General features: G+C 30.1%; 1 protein-coding gene across 2 annotated transcripts in view; it reads right to left on the bottom strand.

Moving 5' to 3' along the window:
- LOC136972158 (erlin-1-like) overlaps positions 1–12,001 on the bottom strand; it is a 42,549-nt gene extending 30,548 nt beyond the window's left edge. Inside the window, exons 1-2 of one of the 2 annotated variants that reach the window (XM_067266717.1) lie at positions 11,898–12,001; positions 4,671–4,768 (exon numbers count right to left, since the gene is read on the bottom strand). In XM_067266717.1, coding sequence (XP_067122818.1) covers positions 4,671–4,755 — 85 coding nt within the window. In that variant the 5' untranslated portion in view covers positions 4,756–4,768; positions 11,898–12,001. Of the gene's footprint in view, positions 1–4,670; positions 4,769–11,893 lie in introns of both variants that reach the window. The other variant, XM_067266716.1, reaches the window with a different exon arrangement.
- Positions 12,002–19,771: the final 7,770 nt, after the last annotated feature.

Genomic DNA, 19,771 nt, shown 5'->3' on the forward strand with positions numbered 1-19,771 from the left:
GATGAAAGATTTTCCTTTTCAGAGTATTTTCTTGTTGTAGACACAAAATAATTTACAAACCAATCACAAAATATTTCTATTTATCCATGCCTTCCAATGCAACTTCCAAATTACTGAGAGCAAAGATTTTTTGCCACAGTTTTTAAAGCTCAACCACAAAAATTTGCACCACAAAAAATTAGCAAGAGTTTAAGCTTCTTGTTCCCATTTGCATTTTCACTAAAAAGAAGAATGATTTGCTCCTTTGATGGCTTGAAGCCAGGAGCAGATTTGGCTTCCAAATCAGAGGTTTTCTTAACAATTGCTGTAGTCTCAGGAATGTTAATGGCACAAGAAATATCAATTATACATTCTCCTTTCTTCTTTTGACTAATTGTCTATTTTAGCATCTAGACCAGTGTTTTTCAACCTTTTTCATTGAGTGTCACCCGATTGAAAAATAAAAAATCGTGGCACCCTTGACCGGTGGCAGATCTAGAATCTGAAAAAGGGGGCTTTAATGGGAGGCAGATGAATCTTACGCAAAAACCAATATTATGCGCAATACTGGGGTGAGGTCCGGGGAGGGGACTCCCTCCCTGGGACGAAGGATTTTAAAAATTGACATTTTTAAGTAGCATTTTAATGCAAAAATAGTGTTTCTACGTGTTCAAAATCAAAATTTAAGTCCATTGAATTTTGTCGAAATTGTGAGGTTGCCGAATTCGAGATTTCCAAATGTCAGGACTTATCGTATGTGGGGTGAAGGAAAGTGAGGCAAATAGCTGCAGTGACAAACAAACCCGTTTATTTACACTAAGTCTTACAATCTAGTGTGTCTTGCGTGTCTTGTCTTCTGGTGGCTCTTGATGGTTCAGTTGTTGGCCCCGGGGCAGACAGTTGATGCTCGACCATGGGAGGTTGTGACGAATGGTGAAAGCCCGAAGTTCAATCGGATGGTGTCCACTTGTAGAGGCAGGGAAAAGTCTGGACAGTTGATTATAGTTGTTAGCTGGGGAAAGTCTGAACAGTGGTTGACACGGACAGAAGCTGGGAGAAGTCTTCACAAGGGGAGGCAGAGAAAAGTCTTCACAAGGGGAGGCAGAGACAAGTCTTCACAAGGGGAGGCAGAGACAAGTCTTCACAAGGGGAGGCAGAGACAAGTCTGCTTTGCCCTTGAGATCCAGGTTTTTATAAGATCTTTCTCCCCTGGATCTCCAGCTCCTGATTGGTCGGTTTCCTGTCTCTAGGCAGACGACCGACCGTTTCGAGCTATGAAAGGTTTAAATTCGACACTGTGTTTTATTCCGATCAAGGGAATTTAATCGCAACTTGAAACCTCTGCTCGTATTCAATTGTTTCGAATTCTTATAAGTCTGATACATAATATCAGCGCTGCATCTCCTTTTAAGGTTAAAAAAAGAACATTTTTCTCTCGATTAATAGTTTTAATATTTCCCGATTTAAAGTATCCTTCCAATTTCTACGAGCATCAGAATCAAAAGCTTGTTCCCTTGATTTGACATTTTTATGATATCAAAAACACATGAGCTCGAGTATCGCTCGGGCTTCACAAAATAGTGATGAGTTATCTTGAACTACACTTAAATAAATTTCCAAGAAAATGCCTAAAGGTCTTAAACTTTGCAACACCTCAATCGTGGCACCCCGGTTGAAAAACACTGATCTAGCCTGTATGAAGCATGTTTCCTTTTAGGAACTAGTTTGTTATGCTTTGTTGACATACTTTTGATAAGAAAATCAGAAAATGAAACAGAAAAATCAGCCAGAACCAAAACCACAAACACATGCACAATAACGCATCCTGTGTATGGTGTTACGTATCAATGCACATGTAGATCATGTGGTGCAAGAGGAAGTTACCATCTGCCAGAAAAACCTCCTAAATGTGGGGAAATTTTAAGTGGTCTTCCACAATTTTTTGACCTTGAAACTACAGGAACTCAGATAATGAATACTTGTTAAATGAGGACTCCTTGTATTGTGTCATTTAATACAAAGCACACTGCTTCCAGTTTCCACAAAGTCACACAAGCCACATCATAGAGTGCCCCCTTTTTTAGTTTAATGTTGGCCTACCAACAATATTCATTCCAACTCAAAAACCTTTCTCTTATAATTGGCACTTTGCATGCTGTGACAATGTTGAACAATTAGTTAAGACAGTTGACATGCACATTGGAAAACAGAAGTCATTTGTTTATTCTTTCTGCTCTGCGGGCACTAACAAGTAAGACCTTTTCCAGACCCATTGTGGGTGGTGAGAGATGAGCCAGACATATCTAGGGCAGACCATCCTCAAAAAATTCCTGGATTTTTTGGCCTGTCCTAATTCAGTTCTGGGTCTCTTAGAGCAGTAGGATAGCATCATATCTTACTGTCTTGACCCATCCAGCCATTAAGAAAACTGGAAGAAGTGGGGGATTTTTGATTAAAAGTCTAGTCTAATTAAATAATAGTTCTTATTATTTTTAAATTTGTAAAATTTACATATATCTAGTTCTTGGATTCAATTTGACAGCAAGGGCAGACTGTTATAACCAGTAGCTTTAATTGTCATTCTACCAACTCTAACCAATGTCAAAAAATAAGTATCAATTCTTTCTTCAACCTGCTATCTCAATAAAATACACATTTGGAATAACACACAAGTTTATTTTTTTAAACATATCCAAATAAGATAAAACACAGCAAAATAACTGGGAGAAAATGTGGCTTTTGCTATTTGGTATTAACACGGTTTGACTGTAATTTATAGAAAAATAATCTAGATTAATAGATTTTAAGGTAAAAAGTTATCAAATTAAAAATTTAAAAAACTGATGCAACAAGCATATGTCTAGTATCAAATTCATTAGTTCAAACTATATTTAAATTTTCTTTCTCAATTTTATACTCTTATTATAGCCATTAAGAAAACTGGAAGAAGTGGGGGATTTTTGATTAAAAGTCTTCGATTAAAAGTCTTTGATTAAAAGTATAGATAGCTTCGATCACTACAAACAAATGAAAAATATTTTCTTCTATGTAATGTCATTAAGTTACTTAATATTACAATATTAAAATTAAATCAATAATTCAACAGATTCTTGTTTATATTTTAACAATATTAATTTCACACAAAAATTTATTAAGTACTTGTTGACATTAGATAAAAGTATTAACAATAATAAAAAAACAGCATATAATTTTATAATTATATGCTGTTATATACTATTATGAGTTATTTTATTTATAAATTTTTACAAATTATCAAGAATTACAAACACATAAGTGTCCAAGTTATGAATTTGGGTTTATAAGTATTTCTCCATTCAAGTAATTTATTATAAAAATTACCACTTTCAAAAAAATCAAAAATAAAGCTTAAATGTATGTTCAATATAAATAAACAGAATTTGAAATTTTGAGAATTTTCTGATATTCTGAAAGCAATATTCCTAATGGCACATTAGTTGCAAACTTGCTATATTAAAACAATATTTTTAATGGTATATTAGTGGTAAATTTAAAAAAAAAAACTAAAGATAAACTATTTTTTTTGCATCATTCATAAGCAAGAATTCTCTATTAAAATTGATTTGTGCCAAAAGTTATTTTAAATTATTACAAATTCATTTAAATAATGAAGTTCAAAAACTCGGGTCACTATTACAATCAGAGAAAGTAGATGCTGAGAATAATATTTTTTACAATTTAATGTAAAATAGATAAGTATAAAAAAATGATTTCATCATTCAAAAGATGTTACCTGTTTTCTTCAAAACTAGAATCTCAGTCTGCAGAGTCTGCAATAAACTACAAGATATAAAATTTATACATTCTATTATTTTTTTCAATGACTTGATATCTCATTTGAACACTTTATATTTAAACACATACGCTTCGCTACTTTCTCAGATAGCAAAAAAGAAGTGTTTCTCTTAACCTAGTACTTTTTGGTCTTCCAGACCATCTACATGGATACCAAAATCATAGTCACTGAAGAGCAACATGGATTCTAATTATACATAGAATAGTGTTAGAATCATTTTTAATCAAAACAAGTCCATTATTTCAACTGAGACAATTTCATATAATGTTAGATTTGGAAAATGACAGAACTTTTTTTACATTTGTGTATCAAACTAATTCAATAGGATAAATAATATATTTTTATAAAACAATACTGCAATTTTAATAAACTAGATAACTATATAAAATATGTTTTACATACATTCTGATCTCTTATTAAAATTTTAAATTCAACAATAAATTCTGGAATAAAAACAACCCATTCTCAATCAATAAAAACACAAATCGAACAGTTTTATAACAAATGCATTATTCCAGTTTACATTCTGTCGTGAAACTGTTTGATATGTATTTGTATTGCCATGACAATAGTTTGTTATTCCAAAAGTGATGATCAAATTGAGTGTTTCCAGGACTACCGAATTGAGTTTAATAGGACTACTGAAAGATTAAAATCTTATTTAACAGCTTTTATACATTTTTAATATTAAACTGAGCGATCCTCACAATCGTGAAAAACCATATTATCTTGAAATATTTTTGTCAAATTTTAAACTAAATCTTAAATTATTTAACTATTAAATCTAATTATACTAATTAATAAAAATTTTAAAATCTTTTAATAATACACTATATAATCATAACTATAAACATACCTTCTTCAACTTTATGAAGTGAAAAATTAAATACTATAAATGAAACAAAGGCACTGAGTGCAACAACAATAGCCGTATTAGTCATTTTTCCTTAATACCTGTAATTAAAACAATTTATATTATTTTAATATGCTTAAATTTGTATATTATATTTATGTTTTAAAATATACTCCACTTTAACTTAACTGTAAGACAAAAAAACAATATTATAATTTGATTTCTTATAAACTATAGATCTATATAATTTAATATTATAAATCAAATGAAAAAATTCAGATTTATAAGAAGTTTTAAGTTACTTTTAATACATAAGCACAGATAATTTAATAAAATATATGAATCATACATATATATATATATATGATTCATGTACATACACACTGTTGAATATGACATTTGAAATAGTATACATTTGTTAATTTCATATAAAATTGATTTTATTAATTTTATATAAATATAAAATATGTAAAGAATTAACATATTTTTTCTACTTTTGTATCCAGATGACCTTCAAACTACTACTGGCTATTCTCTTATTAAAACTGCATGTTAAGAAATCAATTAATATGCATTTATATTTGCTGAACTTTTAAACTACAGATCCAAAAATATCTCTTTTGTTAAGATAGATGTTTACATTATGTTAAAAAAAATTCTTAAAATTAAAATGTGTTATGCAGCGAGTCATTGTTTAATCTGAATAATGATTATAAAATTATTTTTTTAATTATAAACAAAAATACATATTTCAGTAAACTTAATTTTATGCTATACAGAACAAAGGTCATGGAGACTACAATTATTACTGTACAAAGATATCTATTCTTAATAAATAGAATTACATATACACACTTAAAATGCCAATTATACTTTCTAATAAGCACTGAAAATTTACATAATAAATTGCTCATTGTCATTGTGAATTTTTCTTTAGTTTTTTAATCATAAATTTACCAATATTTTTTATGTACCAAGCACTTTTTAATGTATTTAGCTACAAAAAACAATTTTACAGTTAAATAGTGTTATATGTCGATTTGTGTATCATACGTCGCATTTATAATACCATATCAATGTATCATTGATGTATTGCTGTTGATAAAATATAATTTTCAGCACTACTTAGAGCGTAATCACAACACTACATACTCTGCATAATAATCTTATTGAGGATTACGCCAAGTATAACAATAGTTTATACAATGTTTCAGCCATGGAGCTATGCATAAATATATACAATTCTATTTTGGATGCACATGAAAAATATCAAAAACCATTAATTCTAGCAAAGTTGTTCATTTAAAAGACTAACTGCTTATTAACAAACATATAAGATTAAATAAATTAGAAACTAGTTTCAAACAATCAACTGAGTCAAAACTTAGAACAATTGTTAGCTACTGACAGAAAAAAATCTAGTTAAATATGAGAGTCCCGCTTCGGGTTTATTCTTTTCTTCCAGTTTAATCTAAATTAATTAATTAAATATTATAATTATTAATTTTAATACGAGATGGCACCTAACACCGCACTCTAATGCCAAATTCATTTCTAATTTATAATCATTATATCCAAATTTAGCTCGTTCATTTACGGCAGTTGTGGGAGTATATTAGATATATAACCAATATTTTGATTGATTGACAAAAGACTTTTTACAGAGTTTTTTAAAAAACTCAATAATTTAATTTACAAAAGATCAATAGGAAAGATTTCTACTTTTAAATATATTGGTTAAAGTATTCGGCAACAATTTTAAGCAGAAATAAATGAAAAAATTTCCTTTCCATCCAATTATATTCATAACATTTCAATTCCATAAATTCTTCAACCACTCTAATACTTTATTAGTTAAAAGAAAAATCAATTTTTTAGTTAGACTAACAAAATCTGAGAGGAAAATTAACTAACCTATAATTCCACTCAAACTGAAGAATTATGGAATTTTTGGACTTAAGGAAAGCAGGTTTGGTTCATTATATTTATTGAAGTACTTGATTGCTTGATGTTCTCTCAATTGGTTGTATGTTCCTTGGAACCTAGCATAATTCCTATTGAAAACATATACAGGAACACTCCTCTTGACGGAAAAAGTAGATTTTTATTTTCTACAATTTACAATGGATATGCATTTTGGGCTTTATGCCCCTGTTCAGTCCTTTTTTATTATGTATTACCAGTAAAACTAAAAATACAAGGGCAGTTTTTTTCAACTTCCAATGGTTCATAAAACAAAGACAAGTGTAAATAATAAAATGAATTTATTACCAAAAGTCAGATACAAATATGGTTACTATTCGACATAATCGCCGTGAAAATTGAGGCATTTGTCATATCTGTGGACAAGTTTTGCATTCCCCTCTTCATAGAATGTTGCTGCCAGTGACTTGAGATGGGCCTTAAGGTTGTTTTGAAGATCATCATTCGTCTCAAACCTCTGTCCTCCTAGCCATGTTTTCAGTTCAGGAAAGAGGTGGAAGTCTTTGCACATTAAAGGCATGTGAAGACTTCCATCCAGCTTGGAACTTTTTAAACACCCAGCATATAGCCCCGATTTAGTACCGAGCGATTTCCACTTCTTTCCCGAACTGAAAACTAGAAGGGCAAGACTCAAGACTGATGATCTTCAAAATGTTAAGCCCCATCTCAAATTACTAGCGATAACATTCTATGAAGAGGGGATTGCAAAGCTTGTCCATAGATATGACAAATGTCTCAATTTTAACGGTGATTATGTCAAATAGTAACCACGTTTGTACCTAACTTTTGGTAATAAATTCATTTTGTTATTTACACTTGTCTTTGTTTTATGGACTGTCGGAAATTGAAAAAAAACCGCCTACATATAATCATAGTGACTACTAGAATAGGGCATGCACTTTTCAAAACTAATAGGCAGTCCTAGTATTGGGCTTATGGATAAGTAGCTTCCTGTTTCATCTATTGTACTGTGTATACACTGTTTAAAAATTGCTTGTTTAGTTATTTAGGTATTTTTGAAATGCTGGTTAATTGTTATTAGTTTCAATGCCAATAATAAAAAAAACATCCAGGTAAGAAATTTTATAAATTTCCAGATGATAAGAAAAAAAATGAGAAGTAAAGATAAAAACTGGAAAGAAAATTAGCTGATACACTCGAATCTGTAGCAGACAAAGTTATAAGGACATTTAATTTCGAATAGTTAGGTAATAATACTCTACAAATGTAAATATATTTTTAATGAACAATTGAATGGAAGGTTATTACATCACACCTGGTATTATAACAGCCAATCATTTTAAACTTTTGAAATTTTAACAGTTTGTGTTATTAGTGTTTAAAAGTAAACTGTTAAGATTTATGCCAAGAAATAGTAAACTTGCAGAAGCTGAAATTCAAAATATATATGAATTATGAGGTGCTGAAAAGTTTCAGAGAAATAGCTACAATAATTAATAATTCTAAAACTGCTGTAGCCAATGTATAGACAAAACAAGAAAATTATGGAAAATGGAAAGAAGCAGACACAAGAAAAAATTAACTGACAGAGATAAACAAAAGATTTTCTTCCTTACAAAATAACAATTAGCAGCTATCTATTAGACAGGTGGCTGCTAATTTACCAAAATCTCTGTCCCATCAGACAATGCAGTGATGTGTTCATGATGATAACAACATAAAATACTGAAAAATGAGTAATACCTAATTTGATATCTGTTCACAAGCAACAAAGACTTCAATAAGCTAAATCTGTCATAAGTTGAACCAAGGAGTAGGAAAAAGCTGTTTTCTGATGAAAAAAGAATTTAGATGGACTAGATGGTTATGAATATAATTGGCCTGATGTGAAACAGAAGCCAAAGTTAGAATGAGTAGTCAGTTAGGAAGTGGCAGTGTAATGGTTTGAGATGCTTTTGGATTCAATAGGAAAACTGATATTATCATCGTTAATGAAAAAATGGATTCTTCAAAATATCAGGATATGTTAAAAAATAAATTTAATTGCATTTGGACCTTTAATTGGTGGAAGTAATTGAATATTTCAATGAGATAATTAATGAAAACACAAAAAAAGCATTAGACTGGCTTTCTAGAAATTCAGATCTTTGTCCAACAAAAAATTTATAGAGTATAATAACAAAAATATGTAGTTTATAATCAAAACAAGCACTATTATCAAGTAAACCAGTTAAAATTACTAATTAAGGATGCTTGAGAAAATACTGAAGTGAAACAATTGCAAAAATTGATTCAAACTATGCCTGATAGTATGTTCGATGTTATTCAAATAAAACAAGGTCCAACTAAATATTAAATAATATGAATTTTGCCAAAAATACAGTATTGTTATAATTATGTTAATTTAAAAATGCAGTTAATTTCAAGAACAGTTTAAAATTATTTTAACTATCATCAAACATTAATGACAATGATTTTTAACATTTTGTTTTCTGTTTGTTATTATGTATCTAAAATTTCAGAAGTATATTACATATTGAAGTCAAGTAATTAAAACTAAATTGTCCTTGTAATTCTGTTACAAAATCGAAAATGAAAGCCAACAACTATTATTTTAAGCTTGTGTACTTTTCTAAAAGTTCTGCCTTTGTCTCCGTTGACTTGTCCCCTAATTCATTTAATTTTTTTCATAATTCAACAACCATTACATTAAAACATTAATTAAAAAATTAAAAATGTTAGGATGAATTAATACATTATAAATTTAATGCACAGAAGTACCACAAAAGTTTATTCTTAATTTCTAATGTCCTTTTAAACACTTCGGGAACAAACAGTCCTTTGTAAATTAATTTTTATGACTGCTGTAGCCAAGAAATTTTTTTTACCATTTTTATATATTGAGGCAGACAAAGTAGCCTATAAAAAAAGGTTTACTCCACTGTAAGGACAATTTGTTCTTGAGGTATTTAAAAGGACACTAGAAATTAAGACACTTTTGTGATACTTCTGTGCATTAAATTTGTAACTGTTACATTCTTTAAGTCCATGTTTTTAAAAGCAGATTAAAACTTCCAATTCAGTTTCCATACATCAAGTATACATCAAGCTGACACTAGTGCTGCAAGTGACGAGATTTAAACTGTGCATGCCCCTGAACTAATTATTAAGTATAGCTTTGTATTTGGTTATAAAAAAAAAATATGTACTATATTAGCAGTAGCGCTGATAGTGGCAAGAATAAAAGCTGCAGCTTTAGTCTTTTTCACTTCTAAACTCTCTGATTTCTAAATATAAAGTAGCTCATTCTGCACAGAAGTATTATCTGTATAAATCACTCTCGTGAAACATTTTAAAAATTTTATGTTCTACAAACTTCCATTCTTTTTAATAAATTTCCACTTATCTCTTCAATAATAAAGCATTTTAGAACCTTCATGAAACTTCCAGATTCATCCATTCATACATTTTTCTCAAACTTTCTTCTCAAGTCTTTTGCTTTTCTTTTTTTCTTAATCTGGTAACATTGTTAATATTCTTTACGTTTTAATTAATTTGTTGAGTTGCATCTTTTTATGTGCTTTTTACTTTTCTTTAATTCATTTCAAATGGGGGTAAATCACATTGATAAACTCAAACCCCTATGCACAGTTTCTGACGTAATATTTATAAATTAAGAAATTTTTTTATACCGTATTGTCTATAGTCCTTTCTGACTTCCTTTTCTTTATATATAGCCCTGCTAATTCATACAATTAATAAATTCAAATTAGCAAGAGTGCATTGTATATGGATCAAAGCTGATGATGGCTGCAAAAAAAAAAACAAAAAATATTTCTTTGATTATAAATTTATTTTTGGTTACTTTGAACAAGCAATGCCATGTTGCAATCTTTTGATATAAAACTCAATAAAAAAACGATTAAAACTTGGTATTATCTTGTAAATGATGTTACTAAATTTTGCTTATTTTAACAATAATAGAATATTTCAAATATTAAGATTTATCAAATTAATAAATTATTTACTTTTAAGGTAAACTTACAGCCTTTTTAGAACTAATCAAGGTTAAGAAATTTTTTGAAACATTTTATCCATTTGCCTTCTGCTACAAATTACAAAAATATTTATAAACCTGTAGCAGCTTATATGAAATGTATCTACATTTATCAATAATTAAGCGACTTTTACATTTTAATTAGATACAACAGTATTGTGTCTATATATCATTGTATAGGTGCATCAGAAATAAGTTTGTGAATAAATTTCTTGTTAATACATAAACCTAAAAAGACATATATAAAAATACCTTTTAAAAACAAGATATATATTTTATTTATTTAGTTTTGGTTATGAAGGTATTTGCCTCTCGGGTATCTTTGCAATTTTTCTTGTGGAGTGTTTATAAAAGACTCCGTTTACATGCTGCCTCTTCCAGCTACAGTGGCAAACTGCAAAACCGCATAACAGCAGCAAATCTAAACATGCTGGCAAAAGTTTGGGACGAATTTCACTTCCATTTGGACATATGCCACACATCCAAAGAGGGGCATATCGAGCACCTATAGTTTTAGCAGGTAAAAAAACTCTACGATTAGCCACGTAATATAAAATTAATCTCAAGTGTGGATCTTCATTACTTCTCATAGTATAATCATTTTAAATCGGACGATTCTTTTTGTAACATCCCGTATTAGGAGCACAACACCAGACGAGCATCTCGAATATCGTCTAATTTAAAATTATGAAAAAAAAAACCTTATATAATAGCTGTAGCTACATTTTTGCAAAAATATTTCAAGCAATAAAAATTAAAATTTGATAATACAACAGCATTTTAAAATTATAACCATCAGACAGGATTATTGTAAAATTTTGTGAAATTACCAATTCAGGTTTGATTTCATAACATCATTGTGTTATATCACTTGTAAATAAACATAAATAAAGTAGAATATAGATTTTGTATTGTATAATATTCAAAATTGATTATATAGATTTACTGCTGTAATAAATAATTACATAGCAATGCCAATATTCAAGCTTTTATATTTTATTAGATTATTATTATTCTAAATTTCATGGCAATTAGAATACATGTAAAGTTTATTTCCTTTTTAAAACAGAAATACTGTGATAAAAAACTGGAAAAATTAACATTTTCAACAAAAATTATTGTTATTATGATACAATTAAAAACTATTTTCAGATTCATTTTTATAGGTTAACTTCTATAATATATGTTACAAGAACATTTAATTTCATCATAGAATGTAAATTACTTACTACTTATCTCACTTTCCTGCAGAACTCACGTGCTACAAAACACCATTCCCCTCTCTAAAACACGAATCACTTCCATGCGATCCCTGCCTACTAAAATTGGACGATTACAATCTCGATTATTTTTGTTCCCGCAAAATATTTTAAAGTTGTAATTATAATAATATTACAAATTTTGAAAATGTATTAAAAATAATATTGAAATATTATAATTATAAACCTTTTATTTTGTTTTTCTATTTTTTTTTTTCGACTAAACTAAATTCCGGTTGGGATTATTCGTCAATATGTATTGATCGAAAAAAAAATAAAATAAAAAATTAATTATTTTAAAAGTTTTAAATAAACAAATAATTTTATTATATTAATTAATATAATATAATATATATTACACATAAATTATATTCAAATGCCAAAAAATAATAGCTGTATAAATTGTCTACTTATTGAAGAGTCGATGCAGATGGAAATTTTATATGAACTATGTAGAATTTATTATTTAAAAAAACTTTTTGTATATCATCGGAATCAATTTATATAGTCATTGATTAATGAGATATATCGGCGCACATTTAGACTGAATGGCCAGATGGTCGAGGCGGTTAAGGCGTCGCCCGCCCACCGCTCTGGGTAATCCCGGATTCAATCCTGGATTACCCAGATTCAATATAGATATTGCTGTAATAAATAATTACATAGTAACGTCAATATTTGAAATTTTTATATTTTATTAAATTACTATTCTAAATTTCCCGAGCACGACAAGGACTTTTTTATGATTGATAACTCCCGAATATATCGGGCCCGTTTCTCACCTCTAGTCGTCCCAATTGTAGGTCTGTTCGAACCCACGATAAATGTGAAAAAATGCCCTCATAGTAGCCACAAGACAAAGAGAGCAAAATAAATAAATAAAATCAGTGGCGTAGCGTGGGTGTCAGCCGCCCGGGGCGGAGAAAAATTTCGCCGCCCCCTTATTTAGGTATTTTTACAAGATATTATTTCTTGTGAAATTTTGCCGCCCCCTATAAGTGCCGCCCGGGGTGGGGAACCCCTGCTGCCCCCACTACGCTACGCCACTAATTCTGAGCTCCTCCGATATTACTACGTAACTTATATTTGAAACAAAATTTCATAGATATTTTTGTAATTTTCTATAATGCACACGATTTTCCACGAATTCACCACTCACACTGACATTTTCTCGCAAATTTATTACTATCTTCCAATTACGATCTCTTTATGCTTTCTATCGGACAATATGTGTACCACGATGTGTGTTGCAGGATGATATTCCGTCACACTACTATTTCGAAACCTTTATCACCTATTTCGGTACTTAGTCACAGTGTTGATTTGCGCCTGTAAACGAGCGCAAATCAACACTGTGACTAAGTACCGAAATAGTAGTGTGACCGAGGAAATAGTAGTGTAAACTTTACCCGTATTTCCCGAAAACTTTCGAACTCCAAACAGTCCGACGCCAACAATTTTTTTTTTTTTTTTTTTTTTTTGTTTTCGGTGATTTCGTAACTTTCTGAAACAAAATTACGCTTTTATCGCCTTTGACCGGTGCATTCCCTACAAGTTTTTAACAGAAGGGACGTAAAATTATCGTTACGCTATTCCTTACGACGTTACGAACTGTAAACATAATTGAAATGTCGCGCACAGATAATTCCTCGTATCTGAATTATACGAAATTAAAAGCTTATTGAATATTTGTAGTAATGACTTAAATGGTTTATTTTAAAAATTTCGACATAATAAGTGACGCGCTTGATGCGAGGTAATACTCAACTAACAATACTTTACAATTGTTCTTTTTCATATTGTTTGTATTTAATTTTTATTGTTGTTTCTTTTCAGAAGGTTTTCAACTGAATTCTGTTTCGGCAAGTCTCACCGAAGTAAGCAATCCTTTGTTTTTGTTTATATAATTAATATTGAGTATAAATTCTAATAGAGCATCGACCCGAAACATATTTGTCTTCAAGTTGAAATATTTATACAAATTATTGCTGAATTAAATTAGCGAGATTGATTTATATACAGATTTTTGTTATATTCCAGCTTATTTTCGTTCAAATTAAGATGATAACTCTCAAATTATTAAAATGAAGGTGCGGTAAATGTGCAATAGTTTAGACAGGAATCAGTTGAATAAATAATCTTAGTTCTCTTAATATATTTTATGTACATTATAATTTTTTACGCAAAATACAAAAATTTTTACAAAAATATTACTTTCAGGTTAACGACTTTCAAATTAAAATTTAACTTGGACAATTTTCTTCCCGACACCAGACGGTAGAATCACGATAAGTAGCATGATTTTTACATCTTCTTTTAATTTAATATCGTAATATTTAATTTAAGGATTTTGATAAGTAATAACCAGGTTTTTTCTTATTCCGATTATTATATAAGCTAAAATTTTAGTAATATTTCACATTCTAATTTTATATAACATTCACTCGATATACTTTTTAAAAACTATACTAATACATAACATATATCTTAAATATTTGGCGCTATGATTACATGAAACATTCAATCGATACACAAGTTTATTTCTCTTTAAAACTATTCTCACAATAGATAGATAACACGTGTCTTAAATATTTGGCGCTATGATTACATGAAACATTCAATCGATACACAAGTTTATTTCTCTTTAAAACTATTCTCACAATAGATAGATAACACGTGTCTTAAATATTTGGCGCTATGATTACATGAAACATTCAATCGATACACAAGTTTATTTCTCTTTAAAAATATTCTCACAATAGATAGATAACACGTGTCTTAAATATTTGGCGCTATGATTACATGAAACATTCAATCGATACACAAGTTTATTTCTCTTTAAAAATATTCTCACAATAGATAGATAACACGTGTCTTAAATATTTGGCGCTATGATTACATGAAACATTCAATCGATACACAAGTTTATTTCTCTTTAAAAATATTCTCACAATAGATAGATAACACGTGTCTTAAATATTTGGCGCTATGATTACATGAAACATTCAATCGATACACAAGTTTATTTCTCTTTAAAAATATTCTCACAATAGATAGATAACACGTGTCTTAAATATTTGGCGCTATGATTACATGAAACATTCAATCGATACACAAGTTTATTTCTCTTTAAAAATATTCTCACAATAGATAGATAACACGTGTCTTAAATATTTGGCGCTATGATTACATGAAACATTCAATCGATACACAAGTTTATTTCTCTTTAAAACTATTCTCACAATAGATAGATAACACGTGTCTTAAATATTTGGCGCTATGATTACATGAAACATTCAATCGATACACAAGTTTATTTCTCTTTAAAACTATTCTCACAATAGATAGATAACACGTGTCTTAAATATTTGGCGCTATGATTACATGAAACATTCAATCGATACACAAGTTTATTTCTCTTTAAAACTATTCTCACAATAGATAGATAACACGTGTCTTAAATATTTGGCTCTATGATTACATGAAACATTCAATCGATACACAAGTTTATTTCTCTTTAAAACTATTCTCACAATAGATAGATAACACGTGTCTTAAATATTTGGCGCTATGATTACATGAAACATTCAATCGATACACAAGTTTATTTCTCTTTAAAACTATTCTCACAATAGATAGATAACACGTGTCTTAAATATTTGGCGCTATGATTACATGAAACATTCAATCGATACACAAGTTTATTTCTCTTTAAAACTATTCTCACAATAGATAGATAACACGTGTCTTAAATATTTGGCGCTATGATTACATGAAACATTCAATCGATTCACAATAAATATCGTAATATTTTTCGTTCTAATTTATTTTTCTGTATAAAAACAGTTTCACTACACAAAAATTGGTAGCAAAGGGGTTTTAAGGAACAGCATCTTTGTTACAATATAATAACTTTTTAGTATATGTTTTATATGCAATTTTTATAATTTGTAGTTATTTATATTTTAAACGTAATTTTTTTATTCGTTGCTATATTGATTTTTATATGAAAAATCTGTATTGAAACTTCACATCCTTTAATAGGAAAGTTTGATGAAAATGACATAAAAATTAAATTTTCGTAGTTTATTTTAGTTTGCCGAATGAATCGAATAGCAACGAATATCCAGTTTTATTCCTCGATTGTTATTCTGTCGAGCAATCGGGGTCAGTTTCTGGAAATCAAAAAACTACCACAAAATGGGTGTCGCCTTGACGTGGCTTTGTGGCTTAATGTGTGAAAATTTTATCGAAGTTCTAAAGATAATTTTTTCCACAGTCTAAGAACACCCGACAGAAATTTGAAATGTTTTTAAGTACAATTTTTTTCAAGCAGTTTTTTTGTCAATTACGCTAAAACACAAAGCAATAAATGTGTTGAATCTATTGCTTTATTCAGGTAAAAACAGAAACATAAAATGTATTGTATTAATTTGAGAAAGATCATGGTGGTATGATTAAGTAAACATTTTCCATTAAGTGGTTAGTATCCAAGGCTGCTCAGAATACTGATGTCAAACTTCACAGCAGAAATTTATACGAATAAACGTTGCGTTGAACTACTTCCAAATCTAATGAAATTAAATGAATAGTGACGCATGAATGTGTTTTGATAATTTGGGTAACGTAGATATTCATGTTTTAACCAGTGGCGTAGCGTGGGTGTCAGCCGCCCGGGGCGGAGGAAAATTTCGTCGCCCCCTTATTTAGGTATTTTTACAAGATATTATTATTTATTGTGAAATTTTGCCGCCCCCTATAAGTGCCGCCCCTGCCGCCCCCACTACGCTACGCCACTGAATAAAATATAGTCTATATAATCGGCCACAATACAGCAGGTTATAACCCGCAATGGAATCGCTAGCATAGATGAAAGCCTGACCCGAATTAACAATGCTAAATTAGACGAATTTCCAAATATAATTCAAACCCGAATTCCTCGTAGTCATAAGTTAATATCTTACTATATAACAATCAATGTGAGTGATGCGACTAATTTTTACCGTTTGTGGACGAATGAAAATCGTTGAAGAGCGGGATTTGGCCATCGGGCCCTAGGTTAAATTCTGGTTGTTACAGGTCAAGGGGTTATGGAGATCAAGATTCATTTGTCATATCTAGAAGATGTACTAATGAAAACTTTATTGGGTGTACAATTTTACTTTCTTGGCTATTACAATACAGAGTCGTTAATCCGAATCAATTGGGGACTGGGGTTGTTCGGATAACCGATTATGTACGAAAAAATGTATTAACCTGTCCGATGTTCAAATTTTTCTCCGTTGCGTGTCGCTTCGTGTTGAATTTTCGTCGATTTTAAGCCTAACGAAAATTTTTATAATAATAATCAAAGCTATTGTATCAGACGGCCGGATGGCCGAGCGGTAAAGGTGGCAGCCTACCGCTCTGGGGGACCCGGGATCGAATCCGAACGGGTCGAATAATCCCCACGAATTTTCGGGGGGTGGTCCGTTCGGATATGTCGGGCCCCGTCCCTCACCACCCGGTCGCCCCATTGTGGGCCTGGCCGAACCCATAATGGGCCTACTAAAAAAAAGAGGCCCTCTTAGTTCCCACAGGGCGGAAAGAGTTAAAAAAAAAAAAAAAAAAAGCTATTGTATCGTTAAAAATTATTTCTTTATTGTGTACAAACAATAATAAATATATTGAAGAATATAAAAACATGAAAATTATACTTTAAAAGTAAATCTAGTATCAAAAACGTTCGATTCAGCACGACACAGTCCGACTGAAAATCTTTCGGATAACCGGGGCTCGATTTAACGACTCTCTACTGCAGGCATGTCAAACTCATATGATATTGCGGGCCACATGATCTATTTTGTATAAGTCGGGGGCCGCATGTTTTCAATGTTCAAAAAATTAATAAAATACGGTTTTTAGAATGATTATATTATGTATTTATTAGACTCAATGTGTTGTATATTATACGTACATAGACATTTTATATTTCATATTATTTTTTAAACTTAAACTATAAATATTTTTTATTTTTTATAAAGAACAAAAATAAAAGTTATAATAAAAAATAAACAAAATCACAGTTTAACACATTAGATTTCAATTAATTCCATTTGTAAGTTTTCATAAACAGTTTCAATACCGATAGATAGAGGCGAAGTAAAAAGACGAAATTGTAATTCACAGCTTTTAAAATCTGGAAATTTTCGATCGAATTCCGTTTCTAACAATTTCATTTGGTGAGCATATTCTGTAAATTTTAATTTAGGTGATTTAGGCAATAGATATTGACAGCTTTCAAAGTGAGACAAGTTTTCTTTTACTATTTGTTTTCGCCAAAGTGATAATTTTTGTTTGAAAGCGTTAATATTATCAAATAGCGTTGTAACAACATGATTTTTGCCTCGAAGCTTAAGATTAAGTCGATTAAGATGACTCGTAATATCAACCGAGAAAGCCAGGTCTTTTATCTATTGTCCATCTTTTAATTCAGCACATTCATAATTTTTTGTTTCCAAGAAAATTATGATTTCGTCTAGCAATTTGGACAATCGTTTTAGCACTTTATGACTCGAAAGCCAACGAACTTCCGTATAATATGGTTGATCGGTGTATTCACATTCAATATCTTCCAGAAACGAAGCAAATTAAAGATTATTAAGTCCACGTGCTCGAATATAATTTACAATTTTGGTGACTATTTTTAAAACATGTCCGATATTTAAAACTTTGGAGCGCAGTACTTGCTGGTGAATAATACAATGAGAATGTTCAAAATTATTACTACCATGCTGTTTGCATGTTTCTTTTAATCTTGCAACAACTCCTTTAGTAATACCGGTCATGGTAGGTGCACCATCAGTTGCGAGACAAACCAACTTTTCCAATGGTAACTTATACTTCTTCCAAACTTCCATAAGTGCATCAAAAATATCAGCTCCAGTGGTTGTATTATGCGTAGGAATGATTTTCAAAAGTTCTTCACTTATTTTTAAATTAACATCGCATCCGCGAATAAAAACGGTCAGCTAAGCGATATTTCGAATATCTGTACTTTCATCAATTGCAATAGAGTAGGCTTGAAATGTTGATATTGTTGAATTGTGCTGATTTCTCAAATTATCGGCTATTTCATCAACTCTGCTAGCTACAGTATTTCGACTTAAATTTACACTTTTAATTTTTTTTTTTTTTTGTGCTGGACATAATTTAATTAAGATTCACTAATAAATTCCCCTTCGGTAAATGGATGCAATCTGCTTGCGATTAAATGTGATAATATATAACTAACTTTTACAGCAGCTGTATTGTCTTCAACAGATTTAGTGAATACACTTTGTTGTTTTTGTAGGAGTGATTTCAATTCCGACAATTTGTCTTCACTTAGTTTTGCAACGTATTGGTCATAGTTTCTTTTATGATTTCTGTCATAGTGCCTTCCTTAGGAACTGAAATAGAGTTTTTACATATCAAGAATAATATTTTATTCTTGGTTTGGACACAAAAATATTGCAATTCCCATTTTTCTTGAAAATTACGATGTTCCTCTTCATTGACTTTTTCTTACTCATTGTTCTTGAAGTTAGTCAAATTTGAAATAACTCTTTTCAAATTAAACAAAACGTTTATGACAACTATTTGACGTTACATGAACTTACAAGGTTTAAGAGATTTACAAATCACAAAAATTACAACGTTTACAAAGTAGATTCACACAAACAGTCAAAGTTCCAAAAGTCACTATTCCTGAACAGATCCGTCAAAAAGACACCTTGCGACGTATACTTCGGATACAATTACTCGGAACACTCCTCCCGTCACTCGTCACGGCAAAAGTAGACGGAAACACAAACATCCGCCTT

The sequence above is a fragment of the Centruroides vittatus genome, unplaced genomic scaffold, assembly GCF_030686945.1.
Source record: "Centruroides vittatus isolate TY-2023 unplaced genomic scaffold, ASM3068694v2 contig_2818, whole genome shotgun sequence".
Taxonomy (NCBI): Eukaryota; Metazoa; Arthropoda; class Arachnida; order Scorpiones; family Buthidae; genus Centruroides; species Centruroides vittatus.